The sequence below is a fragment of the Bos javanicus genome, chromosome 7, assembly GCF_032452875.1.
Source record: "Bos javanicus breed banteng chromosome 7, ARS-OSU_banteng_1.0, whole genome shotgun sequence".
Lineage (NCBI taxonomy): Eukaryota > Metazoa > Chordata > Mammalia > Artiodactyla > Bovidae > Bos > Bos javanicus.
In genome coordinates this window covers 5183982-5209146 of record NC_083874.1, presented here as the reverse complement: position 1 = coordinate 5209146, position 25165 = coordinate 5183982, and the positions used below count along the sequence as shown (strand labels likewise).

Genomic DNA, 25165 nt, shown 5'->3' with positions numbered 1-25165 from the left:
CTTTCTGCTTCTTATTCTCCTTTTATTGTCTCCTCTTCCATCCTTGTCCAAGTGTGTCCCCTCCCTGTCACTGTTCCATGGCCCACCCACTTCCAAAATGTTATAAAACACACATTTGCTCATCCTTGAACTTCAGTGCATCCCAGCATGGCCTCCTCTAATCTCAGAGCCTTTTGCTGGGTGTGGCATCTGTGCTATTGTGTGGCACGCTGGCCAGCAGCCCGTCTTCTTCCTGGCTGCATAGTATTCCACATGGAGGGTCCCAATATGTTCTTGGCCCCAGTTGACAGGGATTTCTGTTTTTAAATTTTTATTGAAGTATAGTTGACTTACAATGTTGTGCCAATCTCTGCTTATAGCTAATGACCCAGTTACACACAGAAAACAGTCTTTTTATTGAGTATTCTTTTCCATTATGGTTTATCACAGGATACTGAGTATAGTCTCCTGTGCTGTATCAGTAGGGCCTTGTTTATCCATTCTGTATGTAACAGTTTGTATCTGCTAATCCCGCACTTCCACCCCCTCGCTTCCACCTCCCTCTCCCTGCTGACAACCACAGGTTTGTTCTCTGTGTCTGTGAGTTTGTTTCTGATCTGCAGATAGGGTCATTTGTGCCACGTTTTAGATTCCACGTATAAATGATGCCATACGGTATTTGTCTTTCTCGTTTTTAGTTACTTCACTTAGTATGATAACGTCTAGTTTCCCCCATGTTGCTGCAAGAGGCATTATTTGATTCTTTTTTTGTGTCCATGGTATATACGTACCACGTCTTTATCCAGTCATCTGTCAGGGGATATTTAGACTGTTTCCATTTCTTAGCTATTGTGCATAGTGCTGCTTTGGATATAGGGGTGCATGTACCTTTGTGAATTGTAGTTTTGTCTGGGTATGTGCCCAGCAGTGGGATTGCTGGATGGTATGGTAATTCCATTTTTCGTTTTCTGAGGAACCTCCACACTGTTTACCGTAGTGACTGAACCAATGTCCATTCCCATCAGCAGTGCGGAAGGGTTTCCTTTTCTCCACAGCCTTTCCAGTATTTGTTGTTTGTGGACTTTTTAATGGTGGCCATTCTGACAGGTGTGAGGAGGTACCTCATTATAGTTTTGATTTGCATTTCTGTCACAGTTGCTGATGTTGAGCATCTTTTCACGTGCCTATTGGCCATCTGTATGTCTTCTTTGGAGAAATATCTATTAATGTGTTCTGCTCATTTTTCAACTGGGCTGTTTGTTTTTTGTTGTTGAGTTGTATGAGCTGTCAGTGTATTTTGGAAATTAAACCCTTGTCTGTTACATCATTTGCAAATATTTTCTCCCATTCTGTAGGTTGTCTTTTTTCTTTTTTTTTTTTTTGTGGTTTCCTTTGCTGTACAAAAGCTCGTAAGTTTGACTAGTTCCCATTTGTTTATTTTTATTTCTATTGCTTTGGAAGACTGACCTAAGAAAACACTGGTACGATTTATGTCAGAGAATGTTTTAGACAGGGCTTTTCTTGAACACAGACTCCTGAGTCCTCCCAAGACCCATATCCTGGCCAGAAATGCATGATGGGATCTCCTCAAGGGGTGGCTTTGTGCCCACCCTTCCCCATAAATGTTTGCTTCTATCTGTAAGAAAAACTAGGCACTCCCCTGGTCCCCAGGGGCTGGGTTGGGTCTCTTCCTTCCTTCCATCCTGTATGCAGCACCCACAGGAGGAAGCAGTGGGTGTGTGAGGTGCCAGAGAGAGCCCTGGTACAATCAGGGAGCCGCCTTCCGGCCCCTCAGCGGCCCCCCTCACCGGCCCCTGCCACCTGCTCCCTGGCCACTCCTGGGCTGATGACAGCTAGGTGCCCTGTGTTCCCAGGATCCCCATTCTCAGTGACTGAATGCCCCCTTTCTCGCCCTCCTCCATCACTTTTCACTGTCCCCCACTACTCCTGCCTGGCAGCCTTGCCCTCCTCCTTGGGTCCCTCCCTCCTGCCCTTCTGCCTCTCAAGTGGCCGCCAAGTGGACAAGCAAGTCCTCTCTGGCCTCCTTCCCTCACTGGGGGACTGGCTGCCGTTCAGGACATACTGGGGAGTGTGGTTGCTAAGAGCAGGGAGCCCCATCACAGGGGAGACGACCCCTCCTTTTACTTCCCCGCATCCTGGGACCTAAACTTTGCCTCTGCTGTCCTGAAAATGCGCCACCATGGTCAGCTGACCTGATCTTCTTTCTCACCGCCCTTCTGACCCTACCAGTTAGCTGCATTACTGGTCAGCGACATGTCAGCTGGGTCTCTGTCTCCATCATTAGACCCCAAAGCCTGGATGGAAACTCTTCCCGTCCTCCCACCTCCATGGGCATCAGCCCCAAATGGACATGCAGATCCTGCCTGCTTCTTGTCCTTTTCCTTATCTTTGAGCCTCACTTTTCCCCCCTGCCCAAGAGGGATAAGAGTGGTGGTCCTGCCTCCTGGGCTTGTTGGGAATCAAACGGACTAATGTATGGCACAGACTCCCTGGACATTCGGTGGTATTAAGCAAGAGGGGTTTAGAGTCAGTGAACTCAGAAGATGAGATTTGCCAACCCTGCAGGTTTGGAGGGCAAAGGTGAGGGGGGAAGCAGGAAGGCTTCCTGGAGGAGGGAGGGTGTCCTACTTGCGACCCATATGAGGTGGATTCTGACACACCCCCTCACCTTCTTCATGTAGGGGGCTGGCTGCACGGCACTCGTGGTGGCTGTGGTGGCCCGGAAGCTGGAGCTCACCAAGGCAGAGAAGCACGTGCACAACTTCATGATGGACACTCAGCTCACTAAGCGGGTAAGGACACCAGCCCCATCACAGCCATTTCACCTCCTGGTCCTCAAGGCTGACTCTCCCCGCCTTGCTTCTGCACGTGTGCCCGTGGGTCACACCATGCTGCCTGTGTATGCCCAGAGTGCCCTGAGCTGCACTGCCATGTAAACACCTTTGAGCTGTGCACAGAGTCGTGGCTATGGCCACAGGTGTCCACTTCCATGCTCAGTCACAGCCCAGCCAAAGGCCACTCAATGAGAGGCAGGCAGCCAGGTGCAACTTATAAGCTGTATAAGAGATCCACCTCAGCAGGTGGGTCTGTCTGTGCCTATTTGCTCACATATAAAGTGAGAGAGATTCAACCGTGTGTAGATTCACCGAGGTAACATTAGCAAGACGTATAGAAAGGGTCTGGCCTGTGGTGAGTGATATTAGGCACCCATGCATGCACACACACACACACAGAGTACAGATGTGGCTGGGTAAACATGGTCCTGCCTTACAGTCCCAGGACCCCAGAGGGATACTTCCATTCCAGTTTCTGGGAGTTTCTGGAAGTTTCCAGAAGTTTCCAGAGCCTTCCATAGTTTTGTGCCTACTCGGGGCTTCCCAGGTGGCTCAGTGGTAAAGAATCCACCTGCCAATGCAGTAGATGTAGGTTTGATCCCTGGGTTGGGAAGATCCCCTGGAGGAGGAAATGGCAACCCACTCCAATATTCTTGCCTGAAAAATCCCATGGGCAGAGGAGCCTGGCGGGCTAGACTCTATGGGGTCACAAAGAGTTGGACATGACTGAGCAGCAGCAGCAAGGATCTGTTCTTTCTTTGGCCTCAGGTAAAAAACGCCGCTGCTAACGTTCTCAGGGAGACGTGGCTCATCTACAAACACACCAGGCTGGTGAAAAAGCCAGACCAGGCCCGGGTTCGGAAACACCAGCGTAAGTTCCTCCAAGCCATCCATCAGTAAGTCCAGCACCTTCCCATCGCGTTTCTGTGTCCACCTGGCACAGAGGCAGCCCTGGCTCGGGGGAGGAGGCTGCAGACGAGGCCAGACGGCTCGTCGTGGCTACATACATCATGACCATTCCCGTTTGGGGGGGTCAGTTGGTTGGGGCCTACGGCTTCTGTGCTGGGTGGGATAGTGGGACCAGCACTTTTGCAGGACAGTCACCTCTGATAAATCATGCAGACCACCCAACATAAGTGGCAGGAAGCATATTTTATTCTCTGGAATAGCCAAAATGTGTTTCCCCTTGGACACGAAAGCAGTTTCCCCTTCTTGCTTTGGCTTCCAGGAAGCTCAGAATTAAATCTGTGGCCTGATTTGTATGATGTGGGGTAATCAGAGATTACTAAATTTCCTCCGTTGTCCCTTTTTCCTGAGAATTATTTAATCAAGTAGTTCTCATGTTGGCTGCTCATTGGAGTCACCTAGGGAGTGCTTTTTAAAATCCCATGGGCCATACCAAATGCCAGTTACAGTAGAGTCTGGGATACAGCCTGAGCTCAAGTTTAAGTTCCTCAGGTGAATCCAGTGTTCAGCCGGAGTTGGCAGACTTTTTCTGTAAAGGACCAGATATTAATTATTTCAGGCTTGGTGAGCCAAAATGTCTCTGTTGAAACTACTCAGCTCTGCTGTTGTAGCAGGAAGGCAGCAAGGTGAATGGGTGTAACTATGCTCCGATAAAACTTTGTTTTCTAAAACAATCAGCTGCCCAGAATTTGGCCTATAAACCATAATATGCCAGTCACTGTCCACAAGAAATATTATGTGAGTAACATTCATAGTTTAAAATTGTTTAGCACCCACATTTTTAAGAGGTGAAAAGAAATAAATGAAATTAATTTGAATATATTTATTCAACCTAATATGTAAAAATCATTATCACTTACTAATATGTGACTAATATAAAAATCATTAATATTTTAGAAAGTTTTTGATACTAAATCTTTGCAGTCTGATGGGTATTTTACACTTACAACCTGTTTTTATTCAGACGAGTCACATTTCAATATTCACTAGCTACATATAGGAGGTATGGGACAGTGTGCAGTCTAGAATTTAAACAGGTCCAAATTCTATGGGATCCGGCACTCAACAATAAATTAGAGTTGAGTCACATAGTTCCTGATTTAAAATTTTCAAGCATCTTAAGGCACTTTTCAAAATGAGCCTATGCATTCCCAGGTCTTACATTCTGGAAAACCTCATTCACAATTGGGCTTCCCTAGGACAATCAGATGGATTCTTACCCTAAGAACTCCTCAACCAGACTCAGGGGCTGATGAATCAGAGAGTGAGGAAAACAATGTTAGGGTCTGAACTAGTGCAGCAGGAAGGCGATCAAGCCAGCCATAAGGAACAGAGATGGGAGGCAACACTGCCAACCCCTGTGTGAGCAGGAGAGTCGGGCAGCTTGCTGTGGGGAGATTCCAGGGTGTGGCTAGTGTGGTCAGCTACCAGGGCACCGCAGGGTAGCAGAGTGTGGCCGTAGAAGACCAGGCCGTGAGCGAGGAAGCTCAGCTAGCTAACTTTAATTTTTTAAATCCTGTTTACTCATTTTGCCTCTTTTTAAAGAATAGCTTTATTAAAGTGTAATCAACATTCAGTCAACTGCAGCTATTTAGAGTGCACAGTTTGCTAAGTATTAACATATGTGTACACCCATGAAACTATCACCACACTCAAGATAATGAACAGATTCATTGCCCTAAAAGTCTTCTTGAGCCCCATCACCCTTGTCTTTTAACTAGACTTTAGCCCATTAACATTTATTGTGTTTACTGTGCCATCCTTGTTTTTTTAGCTGGAGTTTAATCCATTTACATTTATTGTTACGATTGAATTAATTTCTCATGATAACAATCTCTACTTCACAAGACTGTGGGGAGGTTTAAATGGAGTGATATGCAAAAATGCCTGGCATAGTTCATGGCACAGAGCAAGTATTCAGTTACATATGGTACCCCCAACCTCTGCTTCCAGTATCACCTAGGAAGCAGGGAAAGAAATCGGTACCCCACTTACTTGGCATCACTGTGCCCAGGTGTTTGTCCTGTTTGCTCACAAGACCCTACAGCCCTCCTTGCTGACCCTTCAAAGATTGTTTACTGACCACAGGGTCCCAGTCTGGTCTCTGCCACCTAACTGTGGGGCCTGAGCAAGTGACTATGCTACCTCAAGCTTCATTTTTCTTATCTGTAAAGTGGAAACAGTGGTGACAGCCCTCTTCTCCAGGAATGGAGTATGGATCAAACACAGTTGGGGTGACCAGATGACTTGCCTGCGCCTGTCTACCACGTAGTATTTTCTGAAAATGGGAAGCGGTGTTGTTGTTGACACCCTCGATATGTTCATTTGGTTATCCCACAAGAATTTCCTCCACCAGCTGGTGTGCCAGGCTTGGGGGGCACAGACCTGTCTCTGCTCTGGACCTTGCTCTAAGGGATATCCCTGAAAGTTCTCTGGGAGAAGTTGGAGGGTAGGAATTGAGGACAGATAGGTCAGTGGAGAAGACACCTGCTTTGTGAGTTACCTGTGTTCTTTTGCTCTGGGGCAGGACTATCTCACCTTCAGGTCCCCCTGCACCCCCCTCAAATAGTGGCCTTATAAGAACAGCTGATGAAATCAAGAACATTTGGACTAGGGCCTGAAAGATGGATGGGGTTTGGGTAGGAACCACGAGGTGGGCATGCACACCAAGGAGTGTGCCCAGTTTGGACAAAGGTGGGCAGTGGGAATGAGCACAGTGCCCAGCAGACAAGAGGTGCCGCCTGCAGGCATGAGGGAGCCATGGCGCCTTCTGAGCTGGAGAGCCCCCACGGCGGGAGTGTGGTACGAGCAGCCGGTGGAAAGGGCGAAGTGGACTCAGAGGGGACAGACTGGGGATACAGCATAGTGTATACGTTTCCCAGGGCTCCTTTAACAAAGTACCACAAGCTGGGTGGTTTCAAACAGAATTTGTGATCGCACCTCTGGAGGCCAGAAGTCCACAGTCAAGGTGTTGGCAGGACCATTCTCCCCCTGAGGACATTAGGGGAAGGTCTGTCGCGGGCATCTCTCCTAGCTGTTGGCAGCCCCAGCAGCTCCTTGGCTCGTAGAAGCATTGCTCCGGTCCTCCGTCTTCATATGCTCTCCCTGTGTCTTCACATCATTCTCCCTCCCTGTGTGCGTGTCCAAATTTCCCCCCTTTATAAGGATACCAGTGTACCAGTTATCTTAACCTGATTAAATCTGTAGAGACTCCATTTCCAAACAGTCACATTGTGAGGTGCTGGAGGTTAGGACTTCAGCATGTCTTTTGTGGGGACACCATTCAACCTGCAACAGGAAGGTTCCAGAGATGCCAAGAATGACTTCCCCATGGCAGGCATGTCCATGGCTCCTTAGCAAGCCTCTGTTTCGTCTCCAGGGCACCCCCAGACTTCAGTGTTGGGGTGGCCTGTATCTGCCTCCACCTCTCCAGACCGAGAAGTGGGTCCTCCCCGGGTTACTGACAACACCCAGGATGGGTGGGACCCAGGGGTCCTCTCTAAGCATCTGTCACATGTTGGATGTGCCGGGGCCTGCCTGAAATGGTCTCCCTGGGCTGGCTTAGCTGCAGAAGGGGCGGAGAGAAGGGGTGAGGACAAACCCCATGCCCGCACAGGGAGCCGTCCCTAGGCCCAAGGTCCCAGAGGCTGAGTGGCAGTGCAGCTTCAAGTCCTGGTAGGAGGCTAGTAGGCACCGGCTTTGCCCCCTCTGAGCCTCGGTTTCCCCCTCAGGAAATGTGTGGGCACAGTTTTCTGGACTAAATGCCATCTCCAGGGCCGGGAGCTTGGTACAGGCTGGCATACAGTGTGACTGCAGGGCTGAAGGCAGCTGCATATGCTGGGAGGGCCCTGTTGGAGAGAGGAAGCAGAGAGACGATGCATCCCTGAGGGCGGGTACCACCCCCTCAGAGGCTGGACCTCTTCCAAGAGCAAGGGCCCTGGGGTGGTGCACATGGGAGTGGGCCGGGCTGGGTACAGGCCGCCCAGCTGTGCTGAGATTAAAATTGCCTTGTGGTTTCTCTCTGCTCCGCTGGGTCCCACCAGAGCGCAGAAGTAAGTCTCTTCCCTGGGGTTAGTGCATGTCTGCTGAACCATCCCCCAGGCCCTGCTGCCCTCTGCATGCCAGGAGGGGACGGGCTGCAAGGGGACCTCCGCTTGCCCCTCATCCCCCAACTGCATACCCCACAAGATGACTCTGGGTGGGGTGAGTTGCATGGGAGACCCCTGACCCCGCTGCAGCCTCTGCACAACCCCACCTGCCCACCTGTCCCCCAGGCTCCGGAGTGTGAAGATTGAGCAAGGGAAGCTGAATGACCAGACCAACACACTCGCAGACCTGGCCAAGGTGAGGAGGGCAGGGCAAGGTGGGGCAGCTCCGGGGGCCAGAGGGGGTTGGTTGGGCCTTCAGGGGAGGAGGAGAAATGTTAATTGCTCAGTCATGTCTGACTCTTCTGTGACCCCATGGACTGTAGCCTGCCAGGCTCCTCTGTCCATAGAATTCTCCAGGCAAGAATACTGGAGTGGGTTGCCATGCCCTTCTCCAGGGGATCTTCCCAACCTAGGGATCCAACCTGGGTCTCCTGCATTGCAGGACGATTCTTTACTGTCCGAGCCACCGGAGAAGCCTGATAAAGGAGGAGGAGGGGGAGGGGGACAGGGAGGAGGAGCGGGGTGTTCAGTAAAGAACCAGGCCCAGCTCCTGCCAGGGAGGCAGGAACGCTGCTGGTGCCCATGGTACAGGCCAGGGGTGCAGGGCAGGGAGCAGCCACTGTGAACATGAGCCCTGCCTGCAAGGGTCCACTGTGACCGGAGGCTCCAGTTGTTAGAGAGATGCCAGAGATCTACATCTGTGTGTAAAATCTTTACTTTGGAATGTTGGCGGCTATTTTACACTTTTAACTAATAACTCTAATAAGAATATGTAACTAGTGGGCTGAATTGGTGAAGTGGTACTTTCATATTTAGAAACGTCAGCTACATACAGGCTCTAAAGTTTAAGAGAAAAACAAATTTCTTTTGCTATGAATATACATTCTAATTATAGACTTCCCAAGCGGCTCAGTGGTAAAAGAATCCACCTGCCAATGTAGAAGACACAGGTTTAATCCCTGGGTCGGGAAGATCCCCCAAAGAAGGAAATGGATACCCACTCTAGCATTCTTGCCTGGAGAATCCCATGGACAGAGGTGCCTGGCAGACTATAGGCCATGTAGTCGCAAAGAGTCAGACATGACTTGGCGACTAAATAAGCAAGAGAGCAGAGCCTCAGGAGAAAGCTTATTTGTATAGCAATTAATATCTTTGAGGAGATTAAAGTTAATTGCCAGAGCTCTGTAAGATCAGTTTGTGTTAGAAATGAATCTGTTTGTTAGTTCTAACGTCAGGTCCCGTCCGATTTCTTGCTTTGTGTTCATCCATTAAAAGATATGTCAACTGACTCAACTTCAGTTGGGCAAGCTCTTAGAATATTTGTCACAGTCTTCTCAATTCCCGGGGTTCCCTGGCAGCTCAGAGGTTAAAGCGTCTGCCTGGAATTCAGTTGGGCAAGCTCTTAGAATATTTGTCACAGTCTTCTCAACTCCCGGGGTTCCCTGGCAGCTCAGAGGTTAAAGCGTCTGCCTGGAATTCAGGAGACCCGGGTTTGATCCCTGGGTCGGGAAGATCCCCTGGAGAAGGAAATGGCAACCCACTCCAGTACTCTTGCCTGGAGAATCCCATGGAGGGAGGAGCCTGGTAGGCTACAGTCCATGGGGTCATAAAGAGTCGGACACGACTGAGCGACTTCACTTTCACTTTCCCAGCCCCCGTCTGCCCTTTCACAAATAGTTCACATGTGAACTTTGCTAATTGATTCCATCTCCTAATCAATTAATAGATCTGAGCCTAATTTAATATTATCCTTAGGAAATGTGAAGTCCTCTTCTATTTTACTAGTCATACTCATCACATTTTGGACTCACTCTCTTCATCATTAGCAAGAGAATGCAATTTAAGGGAGTTCCCTAGTAGCCTAGTGGTTAGGATTCTAGGCTTTCACTGCTGTAGCCCCAAATTCAATCCCTGGTCAGAGAACTGAGATCACGCAAGCCATGCAGTATGGCCAAAATAAAAAAAGAATGCAATTTAATTTAATACTAATCTACATGAACTTAATTTGGAAGGGAATGTTCTAGATGCTTGAAGAAATAATTCAGTTGGTAGTAGAAAGAGCATAATCCTAAGAACGTGTAGAAGTCCTTGGCCAATTAATTTGATGCAAATGAGATAACAGCTCCAAATATATATATTAAATGCCTTTGAAAAACTCAGGTATATTATAGTCTGGATTATCCATTATCACACTTACTTCATGAGTATAGATGATTAAAATGTAAATTGCTAACAGTTATTTAAACCTGTAATTACAGCAGTATGCTCCTCTCAAAATACATTTAAGGAAGGTTTCTTTGAAGTAAGTCTTTCACTGGATTGGATGATATGGTTTCTAATTTTTTAAAAAAATTTAACGAGGTTAAAATGTTTTCCAGTATTAAGTTTTAATGCTTTCCAAGGTTGCTGATTTAATTTGTATCTCTCCAACGAAAACAAAATATATGTTCTAATAAAAACTTAAACCTCAGAGAGGGCCAAAAAGAACCATCCAGCGGCTGTTTGTTCAGTTGCTCAGTCATGTCCAACTCTTTGTGACTCCACGGACTGCAGCCTGCCAGCCTCCTCTGTCCACAGAATTCTCCAGGCAAGAATACCTGAATGGGTTGCCATTTCCTTCTCCAATCCAAGGGCTGGATGCTTCCAGATGTTACTCCCTGGCCTTGGGAACTGTGTGGTCCCTTGAGGCAGGCTGGGATGAGGCTTTGTGGCCCTAGGAGGGCCCCAGAGGCATTTGTTCACCCTGGGATGGGATTTGCTTACCAGTAACAGGAAAGGGTGGAAGGAATGGCCCAGGTAAAGATTCAGGGCTGAGAGGCTGTGGGTACAGTGCGGAAAGAAGGAGCTGTGGTGTGGATGACCAATCTCCCTCCCACAGAGCCAGAGCATGGCAAGGGAGGGTGGGGTGACAGAAGCCTGAGGCCCAGAATTGGTGGTGAGCTGCGGACCAACCCCGGAGGGCGGGTGGGTAGCGGGGCAGGAGGGTCTAGTCTGCAGGGAGCTGGGCTGAGAATGGAACCGCGGTCTAGCGCCACCTGGTGGCTACAGCGACATCTGCACCAAGGGCTGTCCGTGTGTGTCCCACCTCCCCCTACAACTCCCGGGCTCATCTATCTGGACACCCCTGCTTGCTGGGTTGTGAGAAGCAGTCGAGGTGGCAGGGACACCCCCACCACTTGCTGTAACAGTGGCTGTTGTGGCGGTCGTGTCCCCTGGTCTGTGATGGAGTCAGATCCTTGGCGCGGTCACCTCTCCCCAAGACCCCCATCCCCCCCTCCCCAGTCTAATGTGGGAAGCGGGGGACAGTTTACAACCTAGCCTCCTCCCCCTCGACCATGTTCCCAGCCTGGAACAACGTCAGTCCAGAATCACCCAAGACCACCCTCTGATTTTATGCACCGTGTGGCTAGTTCATCCCCTCAGAGCAACTCTGGTCACACCCACTGGGCCCCAGGACCCCCCTTGACCTTCCCCTGGACTGCTGGGCCCGAGCCTGGCATTCAAGACCTGTGTCTCGCCTCACCTGCTCTCCTGCCACTCCCTGGGGTCCACCCAAGAGACCTTGGGCTGGGCTGGTAGTGCACTTACAGTTTTCCCTCACGTAGGTCCAGTTAGTGGGTCACCACCCAGCCGGGGCTGCCCTGCTGTCTCTCTGTGCCCATCCCTCCCTCTCTCTCACCTGGTTTCTCCTCTCTCTCCCGCCTCTCTGTTCGGCAGACCCAGAATGTCATGTACGACCTCATGTCCGAGCTGCACGCCCAGCACGAGGAGCTTGAGGCCCGCCTGGCTGCCCTTGAAAGCCGCCTGGATGCATTGGGCACCTCCCTGCAGGCCCTGCCTGGCCTCATCGCCCAAGCCATACGCCCACCCCCACCCGCCCTGCCTCCCTGGCCTGGCTCCGGCCCCCTAGACCAGGTGGCTCGGAGTCCCCCACACTGGTGGCCACCCGTGGCCCCTTCAGACTGTGGGTGACAGCCCTGCCTGCCACCGGACCCCTCAATTTTGGCCATCGTGTGGCCGCCACTTCCACGTCATCCAAGAAGCCCTGTACAGTGGCGCCTCTTGGAGTTCAAGGAGCCGAAGCTGAGTTGGGCTGAGTGGACTGGGGCCCGAACCACTGCACCCCACCCAGACTGTTCAGGCAGAGAGTAGGGCCAGACGGCAGGGGAGGGCAGGTCTGCTTCCTCCCTGATTGGAGCTGGGGGAGCTTGGAGCTTCCTCTGGTCCCCTGATTCCCGTGGTACGCCCCTCCCCGACCCTCGGCTCTCTCCAGGCCCCGGGTGGGTGTGGGGCAGCCAGGAGAGGGGTCCTTGCCAGTTCCAAATAAAGCAGGACCCGCCCACTTGCTGCCTGTTGTGTGTGGCTGGTGGACACTCGTATCATAACATGGGAAGTGGATACCAGGGCCCTGGGGATTCCAGACCAGATGTGGGGGTCAAGGTGAGCCCATCCCATCCTAGCCTAGTGGTCTCCCAGGCCTGAACTCCACACCTCCCTGAGGACACCTGGTACCAAGAAAGGGACCCTGCAGAGAGCAGGGCCCAGCCCTGGCCCGCAGGGGAAGTGGATAGTCAGGATGTCCCTCCAGCTCGCTTTGCCAGAGCACCTTGTAGGGGCCAGGCTCCAGCGGGACTGTAAGTCACGGTCCAGAGGGGGAAGTGACATGAGTGAGGAGGGCCATTCCGTTTTTGATGAACGTGGATTGAGCACCTGCTGTATACAGACAATATAATGACGAGTCTTCACCAGAACCTGACCAGGGTAGGATGGGGAGACACAGAGAAGTGAAACCATCTGTCTGGGGCTACGGAGTGAAGAGGGATGAGCCAGGATTTACATTCAGGGGTCCACAGGCCAAGGGGAAGAATGGACTCGGTGGAGGTCACTCCATGGGGAGGGGACTGCTGTGATCCTAGGCTTAGAGAGGCCTCTCTGGGGCAGAATGGAGGGGAAGGTCTCAGACAAGTAGAATCAGAAAGGTCCTTCCAGGCCTTGGGCTCAGAGTCCTGGAGTCAGGTGCGGAGGCAGGCTCTTGGCAGATGCTGGGCGCTGTGGAGAGGGAGGCTACTCTGGATCCAGCTGAGAGCCCAGGCTCTGGCAGCCTCTGATAAAGCCATGGGCCACCTGCCTGGGGGTGATAGGTGGGACACAAGAACAAGAAGGACCCGGGGAGGTGTCGGTGGGCTGAGGTAAGATGTGGGTTCGAGTCCCGAGTCAGCCACCGCTGGGTGCCTCTGGGCAGCGACTGCCCCTCTGAGGGGCCTCAGTTTCCTCTTCTGTGAGATCAGGTGCTGAAAACAGCACAGGGCTCACCCTTGGGGACACCCAGTCTGATGGAGAAGGCACAACAGAGAACACACAGCAGTCACAAACACATTGGCCAGAGCCACAAAGAATTAAGTCCAGAGCATGTCTCCGAGGAGGTGACATTTGGACATGGAGACCTGGAGAAGGGCGTTCCTAGCAGCAACCGCCAGCGCAAAGGCCAAGAAGCAAGACCCGAGCTTGGTGTGTTTGGGGAACAACCAGATGATGGCAGGAAGGCCGGGGAGGAGGCTGGGGCCGCGCCGGGTCCAAAGGTGCCGGGCAGGGGACGAATGAGTCCACTAGACAGATCCCGGGTGGTGGCCTCCGCTCCGCGCCAGCCACATCCACCCCCGCCCGCCTCTGACTCAACAGCGCCTACCCTGCAAAAACAGGACCCGCCCCGCCCTGGGGGGTAGCAAAGTCAAACGCGCGGATACGCGGGCGGCACGTCCCCGGAGGCCCGAGCGCGTCACGAGGGCGGACACGGAGGACCAGGAAGTCAGCCAACCGCGCGCCGGCCCGGGGCCGGCGGCGTCCACACAAGTTCGCAGAAGCAGGAGAAAGCTCGGGAGGGGCGTCCGGCGCGGCGAAGACCAGCACTGAGACCAGAGAGGTCGGCAGACGCTGCCCAGCAGCGCGCCGAGCGGAGCCGCTCCGGGACACCATCCCCGCCGTGCGCCCTGGCCACCGCCATGCGCCCGGGGGGCGTGCGCAGCTTCGCGCTGGAGCTGGCGCGGGGCCCGGGCGACGCGTACCGCGGCGGGGAGCGCCTGTGCGGCCGGGTGCTGCTGGAGGTGGCGGCGCCGCTGCGGGTGCTAGCGCTCGAGGTGGCGGCGCGCGGCGGGGCGGTCACGCACTGGCTCGAGGGCCGAAGCGTGGGTGTCAACGCCGTCTCCAGCGACTACGCGGCCGCCGAGACGTACCTGCGACGGCGGCAGCTGCTGCTCCGAGGTGAGCCGCTCATCTCCCCAGCCCCCGAGCCAGAATCCCTGCCACCGACCCCTCTTCTCAGGTCTGGGCGCCCCTTTCCAAGCTCTTTAGAGGCCGTGTGGGCTGGCAACCCTTCTCAAGAGGGGGATTGTCTTTCCCGGACACTAGGAGTCCCTTGACCTAGAGGATATGCGGTGGAGACATCCCCCCCAACCCCACCCGCCCCGCCCCATATGGAGTCTGAGGGTGTTAGCAATCGCTTGCCCTCCCGATTCAGCAGTGAGGAATCAAAGGGATCAGGACAAAGTTTTGGGTGAAGTGGAAAAGTATAGTTTTACTGCTTTGCCAGGCAAAGGGAGACACACCTGGCTTCTGCCTTGAAAAACGATGTCTCCACCCCAGAAAACTAGATGAGGGGTTTTATAATAGTGGCTCAACATTGGGGGTCTTTGATAACATTAAGGTGTGAGCAGGGCTTGCAGGCCTTTAATCTCATCTCAGGTGGTCGGTCTTCTAATCTTTGTGAGCATCTCTGTTCCCTGTAATCTTGTCTCAGGGAGTTTCTTGGCTTTTCTCTTGATTAACAACTGTTCAAACCCACCCTATGAAACTCAGGAAAGGTTATGGGGGCTGGAGTCAAGAAATGGTGTCAGAAAGGCCTCTGTGCCTGGGAGCCCCACAGGACCCCCTCGGTTTCAGGGGACCCCTTGGTGGAGCTAGGAGATCCTCCTCTCTAAACTCCAGGATGTCTCATTAGCCCCAGGCCTGGGGGCTCTGATTCCCAAAGAAGGCCCGTGTCTCACCCCCGGCCAGTGCCCTTTACCAACGTTTACATGAAGGGTTGTTTGCTGGATTGGAGATTTTGGTGGTGTTTGCAGGTAAGGGGGTGGGAATGCATCCGAGGCAGGGAGAAGACTTGGGGTAGGGTCAGATCAAATTAGGAGTCCTGGACATGTCCCTGCTTGCTCTGAACCTCGGTCCTCCTCCCTTAGGCCATACAGCCAGTTGAGAGCAGAAGTAGGGGAGGGCAGGGACAGAAAGAGTAAGTCTGTGCTCTAGCACCTGCTGTGTGGCTGAAGAGGATGTTGGCCTCTCTGGGCTGTTGGCTACTTCTTCAGGGAAGGCAGACCTCACTATACCCATCTGCAAGATGGGTAGAAACAGGATGCAGCTTTCAAATCTGGCTCCCTGCCACAGCACCCTTACTTCCGGCCCTGCACACACTAGATGCTTTGCCTACAGACTTATTACTTTGTCCAAACTGCCGCCAGGTGTGGGAGGCTCTCACGCTGTGAAAACCAAAGCATAGCTGGCATGGAATGAGGCAATAAGGGGCCCTGTAAGCACTTCCCTTTCCTTGAGACTCAGGGAAATCGGAGCTGGTCTCACCCTCCAGCCCTCCTACTCCCACTCAATGGTGGCTTCCTTAAGATACTGGAGGAGTGAAGCAGAGTTGCTGTGTGACTTCTGGTGAGTCCCTGCTCCTCTCTGGGTCTCTGGGGGAACCCATCTGTGAAATGGACTGAGGACACTGGCTTAGAATGAACCTTCCCAGGATTACCCTGGCAGTCCAGTGGTTAAAACTCTTGAGCTTCCATCGCAGGGGGTGTGGGTTCAATACCTGGTACCTGGTCAAGAAACTAAGATCCCACAAGTCTTGTGTGACCAAAAAGAAAGTATGAGCCATCCCATGCCCCCAAGGTCACTCTATTCCCTGCCTTATCCTGGGCCTGTGGCCCCCTGTCTTCTTTCTAGACTTCACTTGGCCCTGGGAGAAGGTCGAGTGCCTTATTTCAGCCCCAGAGCCCTCCACCAGGCTGATCACTGAGTAGACAGCCTCTACCCTTCTCTACCGGTTTGCACTGACTGGTTGTGTTGGTTATGGCCGCCTCCCACTGGGGGTGTCCTGGCCTCAGCGGGGTTCCAGCCAGGCTGAGCCAGACTCAGAAGGGATGGCCAAGGTAAAGGGTTTTAGGACTTCCTAAAGGAAATCAGCCCTGAATATTCATTGGAAGGACTGATGCTGAAGCTGAAGCTCCGATACTCTGGCCACTTGATGGGAAAAGCCAACTCATTGGGAAAGACCCTGATGCTGGAAAAGGTTGAGGGCAGGAGGATGGTTTCATGACATGAGTTTGAGCAAACTCTGGGAAATGGTGAAGGACAGGGAAGCCTGGTGTCTGCAGTTCTGCTGCGGCTGCTAAGTCGCTTCAGTCGTGTCCGACTCTGTGCGACCCCAGAGATGGCAGCCCACCAGGCTCCCCCGTCCCTGGGATTCTCCAGGCAAGAACACTGGAGTGGGTTGCCATTTCCTTCTCCAGTGCATGAAAGTGAAAAGTGAAAGTGAAGTCGCTCAGTCGTGTCCGACTTTTAGCGACCCCATGGACTGCAGCCTACCAGGCTCCTCCATCCATGGGATTTTCCAGGCAAGAGTACTGGAGTGGGGTGCCATCGCCTTCTCCTGCAGTTCATGGGGTGGCAAAAAGTTGGATACGACTTAGGGACTCAACAAGGTAGGGAGTGGGTTCAAGCAGCAATGTATGACGCTGCCACCAGAGGGCGCAGGCACTTCGCAGATCGCGTACTTCCAAGCTTCCGACTTGGAAACCCTACTTAAGGTTCCTCTCTCTGTGTAAACAGGTCCAGAGAGTGGTTACCGTCCCGGCGATTCCATGAGCTCCCCCGGTACTTGGCTCTGTCTGTGAGGGGAAGAGCTGGGTCAAAAGAACAAACAGAAGTTTGCGGAGGCGGGGAGGGTGGGTAATGGGGGTGGAGAGGGCAGGTGCTGAAAGTTTGGTAAGGAACGTGGGGCAAAAGCGCTGAGGCGCCGCTGAGTGGCAGTGTGTCAGGGGCGGGTGGATGAGTCGGGAGAGAGGCTCTGGGAGGGGTCGAGTAGGGCTACACCGCGATTCATGCACAACTCTCTGAGGTCGGGGCTGATTTTGTTCTGGCTCTACAAACTGGAACTCAGGCTCCGAGATGTCATTAGACCAGGTCACCCAGCTAAGCGGGTTTCAAATCATAGGTAGGGGCAGCAGGCGCCCAGTGTTGGGAGGCCCCGACCACTTCTTCCTCCCTCCCCCATTGCACGGGGTGGGGGGTGGGGGGGCCGAGCTGAGGCCCGAGGTAGCTAGTCCAAAGACTCTCAGGGACCTGGCCGTTTCCTCCAGCCCCGGCTGGACATGCATCGAGTCACGTCTGCAAGTGGCGGACGGTAGATGATTAACCCGACGGCAGAACGCTCTTGCTAGGTGACCTGGCCTCGGTTTTTCCTGTTCACCCCTGCAGTCTGAGAGATACTTGTTCCGTGCCGCGATGCTTGTCTCATCCCAGGGTCCAAGAGGGTAGAAGGCCGCCAGCCGCAAGCCGGGGCTTTTGTTATTTTGCTCCAAGCCTGGGCAAGACCACGCCTCTTGCCGCGCCATTGGCGTATTCCCCTCCGGGGGCGGGACCTGCGTCTCGCCCCGCCCCTCCCGCCGTATAAATGCGGCGCCGGCGCAGGCCGTGAAGAGTCTCTGGCCCGACCTTGGAGTGCGCCTGCGCGCGCCTGGTGGGCTCCTGTCCTGAGGCTGCAGCCCTAGAGCCGCCGTGCCGCGGGTTCGAAGCCAGGGGCCGCTCGCCGCGAGTTCGTATCCCCGCGGCGATGCTGTTCGACAAGGTGAAGGCATTCGTAGTGCTGCTGGATGGTGCTAGCGCGGGCTCTGAGCCCGTGTTCAGCGGCGGCCAGGCGGTGGCCGGCCGAGTGCTTCTGGAGCTAGCGGGCCCGGCGCGAGTGAGCTCCTTGAAGCTGCGCGCGCGGGGTCGCGCCCATGTGCACTGGACCGAGTCTCGCAGCGCGGGCTCGAGCACGGCGTATACGCAGAGCTACAGCGAGCGCGTGGAGGTTGTGAGCCACCGTGCCACGCTACTCGCGCCAGGTACCAGCCGGGGGACCCTTGCACTGCGCTTGCTGTGTGCTCCGGGAGCCCCTTCGCAGCCACTGAGCCGCCCCCTCTTACTCCTACCTGCAGGCACTGGAGAGACCACAACGCTGCCTCCTGGGCGTCATGAATTCCCATTCAGCTTCCAGCTGCCACCGTAAGTCGAGTGGGGTGCAGGATTGTGGGGGAGCCTCTAAGTGTCCCTAAGTCTGCAGCCCCTTCCAGGTTTGGGACTCCACTGCTCGGTATATGGGGGCCACTGAGACCCAAGATTGTCTCCCTGGGAGGCCCCCCAGAGTGTCTCCTGTCTCTCATCCCCCAAAGCCTTTGGGGATCTCCCACCTGGGTGTCTCTGGGTCTTACCTTCCGTCCATCCCCAGGACGCTAGTGACTTCCTTTGAAGGCAAACACGGCAGTGTCAGATACTGCATCAAAGCCACCCTCCACCGGCCCTGGGTCCCTGCCCGTCGGACAAGGAAGGTGTTTACTGTTATTGAGCCTGTGGATATCAACACACCGGCTCTGCTGGTGAGTGGCTGCCCTTGGTGGGTTGGGGGCGTCGCAGGCAGGGTCCTGGCTCCATGGTGATTGGCTCCTCGCTCCTCCCTTCACAAAGTGGGGGTCATAGCTGAGCCCTGGCAGGGAGGGAGGCAGGCATGGGAATGCCGGTGGAGCTAGGTGCAAGAACCAGCTGCGCCAGTTTGCTTGGTGGCTCTGAGTGAGTGTCTCACCCTCTCTGAGCCTCCCACACGTCCCTTGTCTGTGAAAGGGGGCGCAGTCAGGGCTTACAATAGTAATGGCTTACTGAGCACTCGTTAACACACTAAGTGCCTGGCTTGTTCACTTGTTTATAGCTTAATGAGATGGGTCACGTTCCTGGATCCATTTTGCAAACAGACTGTTAGAAACCAGGATGCTTGGCCCTGCCTCAAATCTTCCTTCAGCTGAGGGTGGTTTAGAAGCTCCACAGGGTCTGTGGTTGGTACAATGGGACCCGTTTCACATCCTTTTCCTTCCCCGCCACCCCCGACCAGGCCCCTCAAGCTGGAGCTCGGGAAAAGATCGCCCGATCCTGGTACAGTAACCGTGGCCTTGTCTCCCTCTCAGCCAAGATCGACCGCAAGGGCTACACACCAGGTAACAGGTGGGAGGGCCTGGATTGGGAAGAAGGCCAGTGTCAGGGTTGCAGGTGGGGAAACCGAGGCCCTGCGGTTCCACCTAACAGGTGAAGTGATCCCTGTCTTCGCTGAGATCGACAACGGCTCCACGCGCCCCGTGCTGCCTCGGGCAGCCGTGGTCCAGACCCAGACCTTCATGGCGCGAGGTGCCCGAAAACAGAAGCGAGCCGTGGTGGCTAGCCTCTCAGGGGAGCCTGTGGGCCCCGGGCGGCGGGCGCTGTGGCAGGGCCGGGCTCTGCGGATCCCTCCCGTGGGTCCTTCTATCCTGCACTGTCGTGTGCTGCACGTGGACTATGCCCTCAAGGTAGAGTATCCTCAGAGGCCGGGGTGGTTGCATTTGCTGTGTCCCTGATGCTGGGAAAGATGGAGGGCAGGAGGAAAAGAGGGAGACAGAGGATGAGATGGTTGGATGACGTCACTGACTCAATGGACATGAGCTTGAGCAAACTCAGGGAGATGGTGAAGGACTGGGAAGCCTGGCCTGCTACAGTCCATGGGGTCATGGAGTTGGACACAACTTAGTTACCGAACAGCAACAACAACCAGCCTGGGGTCCCCTTCCCTCCTTGAGGCTAGAGCCGGGACCTCTGGGCCTCCTCCTGTAAGGAGGATCACGTGGCCAAGGCTGCCCGCGTGACTGGTCTTCTGAATTGCGGTACTTCCCTCCAGGTCTGCGTGGACATCCCGGGCTCATCCAAGCTGCTCTTGGAGCTCCCACTGGTCATCGGCACCATCCCTCTGCACCCTTTCGGCAGCCGCTCATCCAGTGTGGGCAGCCATGCCAGCTTCCTGATGGACTGGGGGCTGGGGATCCTGCCAGAGCGGCCTGAAGGTGAACTTTCCCTCCTGCTGTGGGTGGGCATGGGTGGGAGAGAGGCGAGGGCCTGGCTGACTCTCTTCCCTTCCAGCTTCGCTTGCTGCCCCCATCTGTAGAAGTGCTCTGGGACGATCATGTTGGCAACCTGAGTCCCCCCCAGGAATCCCAATCCAGGGGCACACAGCCCAGTAGCCCCAGAACTGGCACACGCCAGCTCCACCTGGCCATTGCCCCCGATGCTGGGGCTCCCATCCTCCTCTACCAGCCTCACCCACCCTGTCTCTCAATTCCAGCCCCTCCCGAGTACTCCGAGGTGGTGCCTGACGAGGAGGTGGCAGCCATGGAGCAGAGCCTCTTGCCACTACTACAGGACTCTGACATGAGCATGGAAGGCCCCTTCTTTGCCTACATCCAGGAGTTCCGCTACCGCCCACCGCCCCTGTACTCCGAGGTGAGCTTGGGGATTCAATAAGCCCCTGTGCCTCTCCAAGGCCCTGGGAGCCAAGAGGAGGGGAAGGAACCACAGGTGAATCTTCAGTAATGGTAGAACTCCTAGGGGCTTCCCTGGTGGTCCAGGGAGGAATCCACCTTCCAAGACAGGGTTTGATCCCTGGTCGGGCCAGTAGGATCCCACATACTATGAGGCAGTCAAGCCCATGCACCCCAACTACTAAGTCCTCGAGCCTCAACTTGAGAGCCCGAGTGCTGTAAACTACAGAGCCCACACGCTCTGAAGCCTGCACCATCATCACTAGAGAGAAGCCTGTGTGCAGCGATTAAGACCCGATGCAGTCAAAACTAAATTTTTTCTATTTTAAAGTGATAAGAGCATCTTCTACGTCCTGTTCAGGGCCTGAATCCACTTTGCATCTCAGTCTGTTCCTAAGTGTTGCTCCCTAACCTAGGGTGGGAGTGGAGATCCAGGGGGATGGGGTGGGGGCGTTTCTGAGCCTCCAGGGCCTCCTGAGACTTGACGGGATCATTTCTGGCAGGAGGATCCAAACCCACCATCGGAGGCCCGGAGGCCACGCTGCATGACCTGCTGAGTGTCGAGTGGAAACTTCAAAGGATACGGTGTTTACACATGCTTCCAGCCACCACGGACATGAGCAAGGAGTGGCTAGATGAAGAACAGACTCCGGGCTGACTACACTGAAGTTGGGGAAACTGAGTCTCAGAACAAAACAGGGCCGTTCCAACATCACACAGAGGAAGAGCCAGTCTGGAGTCTTGACACATCTGGACTGGTCCTCATAAGGTACCAGATACCCACAGTAGGATCTGAGAAACCATTCAACCTGTCTGCGTCAGCCTGTGTTCCCTCAGAAGCCTCCAGACTGGGAGCGACAGAACCAGACATAAATACTTCCAGACCCACAGGACCAGAGGAAAGGACCCCGAGCTGGGAGAGTCCAAAGACGGAGTGGAGAAGGCTTCCTGGGGAAAGGGCATTTTAGCTAAGGCTTTGGTGTATGAACAAGAGCTTGGTAGGCAGGCAAGCAAGAGGAAAAGTCGAAGAAGGTCAGAGCTGACTGATGTTTGGAGACCGTCCCCTTCATCTTTGGAGTGGGGCTCAGAGAGCATCTTTGGCATATGGGCTCAGTCGAGGCCATAGTGCAAGGTCCGGGAGGCGAGAGGGCCCAGGAACGAGGCATTCAGGAAAGCAGGTCATCAGGGCCATGTGGGGCTGAAGGGTGGCAGGTGCAGCGACTCCAGCCTTAAAACCTTTGAAAACCAGAGACTCCTATCCCAGGCTGGAGCGCCTGGGTGCCTCCACACACTCCAGCACATGAGCACTGCCTGGGTACTGCATGGCCTGAAAAACACAGGTTCAAAGGCAGACAGACAAGACCGGCTACATAACTTGCAGAATGAAGCCGTGGGGCCACTTGTTCAAGAATTAAGAATTTCAAGACAGGGACAGCAGAGCATTAACCCAGGCTGTGGGGACAGAAGTCAGCCTGGGGTGACAGAGTAGGGCCACAGTATGCTTCTGAACACCCCATGTGTCCCAGAGGGACACAACATGATGGGCAGCTGGACAAGCCTCCAAGTGCAGAGACCCGGCCGAGGCAGGGCCCCTGCCTGGGACTCCACATTTCGGATAAGCCTTAAATTGTTCTCTTTTGTACATTTTTTAAAAAATAAAAGTCACAGAGGAAGAGCTTGGGCTTAGTGGTTTATCGCCCCCAGGTGCTGAGAAAGTTGAGTGGCCTTGACCACCATCTTGGGTCTGGATCAGATGAAATTCCAGGCTAAGGAGGGTTGAGGGGCCCATTGACCAGAAGGTGAAGCTGAGATTCAAGGACAGAGGGAGACTGACACCACATCTCTCCCTTAGTGTGGTTGCAAGGCTGGGGGCAGAGCTGGCGGAGGTCTCATCTGTCTCCTCAGAGTGGAGCCGAGCAGGTGGGAGGGAGGCCAGAGGCAGGAGGATCCTGCCTGTCTGCTGAGTCTGGGCTGTTTCTGCTTTTGTTGTCATTGTTTAGTCACTCAGTCTTGTCTGACTCTTTGCAACCCCATGGACTGTAGCCTGCCAGGCTCCTCTCTGTCCATGGGATTTCCCAGGCAAGCATACTGGAGTGGGTTGCCATTTCCTTCTCCAGGGGATCTTCCTGACCCAGGGATTGAACCCACTTTTACTGAGATTCAATTCATTTGCCATTTGTAAGTCTGCTTAGCATTTAGGACCTTTCCAATATTGTGCCACCATCACCTGTAATTCCCAATTATGCTCATCAGCCCCAAAGGAGACCCTGTCCCCATGAGCCGTCACTCCCCATTCCCCCAAAGGAGACCCTGTCCCGACGAGCCGTCACTCCCCATTCCTCCTCCCTTAGCCCCAGGCAACCACTCATCTGCTTCCTTTGGTCTCCGAATTTGCCTGTTCTGGACATTTCATGTAGATGAGCTCATTGAATATGTGGCCTTTTGTGTCTGGCTTCTTTCACTCAGCATGAAGTTCAGCCACTTTTGTTGCAGCAGGAACCCATGCTTCGGTCCTTTTGATGGCCAAATGATATTCCATTGTGTAGATGCACCACGTTTTATTATCCACTCAGCCTCTGTTGATGGACATTTGGGTCATTTCCACCCCCTGATAACTGGGACTCAAGTGACTGTGGTTGTGCTTGTATGGGGTTCGTCTGAGTACCCACAGAGCTCTAGGGCAGCTCTAGTGGCCTGGAGGTTGTCGCTTTTCTGGAGCTGCAGGTGTGGAAAGTGAGTCCAACAGAATGAGGTAGCTTGCCCAGGGTCACATAGGGTTGGAGCTGCCACTCGAAATCGCCCCGGAAGGCTGGAATCCCATGCAACTCAGGCTCCTCCCCAGACCAGAGGCCCCGCCCCCTTGGGTGGGGCCCAATTAGACCACCCGCTACAGCCTTGACTTTCTGCCCACCAGTCTTCCGAAAGCAGTGAAAATTAACTAGCAGCCCAGAGTGGCCGTGGGTGGAGCTGAAGGGCAGGATTGAGGACTGGGGAGACCCTGGAGCAGGACACTAGGAGCTCAGTGTTCAGGCTTTGCTCTCTGTGGTGATGGGTTCGGAAGTCACTTGCTTCTGAACCTCAGTTTCCCCATCTGAGGCTCTAGGACACTTCCTCTTAACATCAATCACTCTCCTCCCTGGTCTAAATTTAGGCCCTGATTCCCAACATCTCCTGGTCTTGGGGTCCACCTAGTCCTCCCAGTCCAGCAGTATCTGCCCTGGGTAGCTGATTGGCCATCAAGCTTGGAACTTGTCAGACTTGGGGTTCCTGGGGGCCCAGTGGCAGGGCGGAGATGTTCCTACAGCGTGGTTACCCACATCCCCAAATGGCAGCCTCAGGTGGGGCTGAGTTCCCCATCAGCTGGATTGTGGAAGACGCAAGATCGCAGTTTACAGATTCATGTTCCCAAACTAAGAAGAGTCTGAGGTGTTTATTGCAACAGTGGATGTGGGTACACAATTATGAAAGGTTCCCCCAGGGGGCTTGGGAGGACAAGCTACCTCGTGTCCCCAGGACTCCTGCGTCTGCAACTCTCTGGAACCTGATCCCTAAAGGAGGTGGATTTTCTCGTTCGGATAAATGACAACCAGCATGGAGCTAGGCCAGGCAGCCCAGAATTCAGGGAACTCCCTGGATGTTGTGTGGGGCCCACAGAGTATAGAGGAGTGTGGCCAAATGTTCCTTTGAAATAAAATCCCTCCCCTCCTTGTTCCTCTAAGACCACCACCCACCTCTCCCTCCAGTTTCCCCCTCCATCCCTGGCTGCTGCTCAAACGCCCCAAGCTGACTCCCACTTCAGGGGCTTTGCACATGCTGTTCCTTCTGCTAAAAGGCTGTTCCCTATAGCTGGCCCCTCTTTACACACTGGCCTTAAATTTCAGGGATAGCCCAACCTAAAGTCACCACCCCTCATCATTCCCTCCCCCATCCCCCGTCCCATGATTTCTTTGCCTTCGTCAGTCTCTGAAATTTGTATTTAGATATTCACTTGTTTGGCTGAGACTGTGAGAGTGGGGCTAAGTCAGAGGCATATCTGGGGACCCAGCACACAGCAGGTATGAGTGACTGGAGGGGAGTCCCCATCTACTCTGGTGTGAACAAAGACTGATGGGGGTAGGAGGGTCACTGCTTCACTGTTATTCCCAGGACCCCCGAGAATCAGAACTGTCACCGGTTCTGTCAAGGCCAGGCCTCTCTCTGCCTCTCACTGCTGTCTCTCTCTGCTTCCGCCTCTGTCACCATCTTTGCCTCCCCCACCTCCGCCTCTTCACGTCGCTGTCTCGCTGGCTCTTACCGTCTCTGACCTACCATCTCTGCCTGTCTGCCTCTCTCTCACCCTCTCTCAGTCACCATCTCTATCTCTCTCTGTCTCTGACTCCTTTACCATCTCTCTCTCCTGCCCTGACCGGGCCAAACCTGGGACATGGGTGACAGGCAGGCAGGGCGCCTGCTGCTTGCTTTCCGCCCTCACTGGCAGCAGGCCCAGCTGGGCTGCTGTTCAGGAATCTTCCAGCCGCCCTGCTCCAGCCACCAGGCCGAGCCACCACCAGCCTCTCCCCCCGGCACATTCTGTCCC

The 25165-nt window shown here is 54.1% G+C and overlaps 2 protein-coding genes across 5 annotated transcripts in view; both read left to right on the top strand.

The window, feature by feature from the left end:
- KCNN1 (potassium calcium-activated channel subfamily N member 1) overlaps positions 1-12293 on the top strand; it is a 38356-nt gene extending 26063 nt beyond the window's left edge. For all 3 annotated transcript variants that reach the window (XM_061421600.1, XM_061421601.1, XM_061421599.1), the window contains exons 6-9: positions 2682-2792; positions 3603-3730; positions 8075-8144; positions 11666-12293. In XM_061421600.1, the coding sequence (XP_061277584.1) occupies positions 2682-2792; positions 3603-3730; positions 8075-8144; positions 11666-11920 (564 nt within the window). In that variant the 3' untranslated portion in view covers positions 11921-12293. The remainder of the gene's footprint in view (positions 1-2681; positions 2793-3602; positions 3731-8074; positions 8145-11665) is intronic.
- A 1411-nt stretch (positions 12294-13704) lies between these two features.
- On the top strand, positions 13705-22264 carry ARRDC2 (arrestin domain containing 2). Of its 2 annotated transcripts, none has more exons than XM_061421604.1 (8): positions 13705-14206; positions 18196-18262; positions 18486-18633; positions 19140-19242; positions 19331-19587; positions 19953-20115; positions 20394-20551; positions 21093-22264. In XM_061421604.1, the coding sequence occupies exons 1-8, from the start codon at positions 13948-13950 to the stop codon at positions 21144-21146; spliced, it is 1209 nt and encodes a 402-aa protein (XP_061277588.1). In that variant the 5' UTR covers positions 13705-13947; the 3' UTR covers positions 21147-22264. The 2 variants fall into 2 exon arrangements, with proteins under 2 accessions (XP_061277588.1, XP_061277587.1); XM_061421603.1 differs by lacking the exon at positions 13705-14206 and adding an exon at positions 16972-18102.
- The last annotated feature ends 2901 nt before the right edge of the window (positions 22265-25165 follow it).

Coding starts and splice junctions, on each gene's coding strand:
- ARRDC2 (XM_061421603.1), top strand. CDS start 17,829: ATGCTGTTCGACAAGGTGAAGGCATTCGTAGTGCTGCTGGATGGTGCT. Junction 20,116..20,393: donor CCTGCCAGAGCGGCCTGAAG/GTGAACTTTCCC, acceptor TCTCAATTCCAG/CCCCTCCCGAGTACTCCGAG. Junction 20,552..21,092: donor CACCGCCCCTGTACTCCGAG/GTGAGCTTGGGG, acceptor CATTTCTGGCAG/GAGGATCCAAACCCACCATC.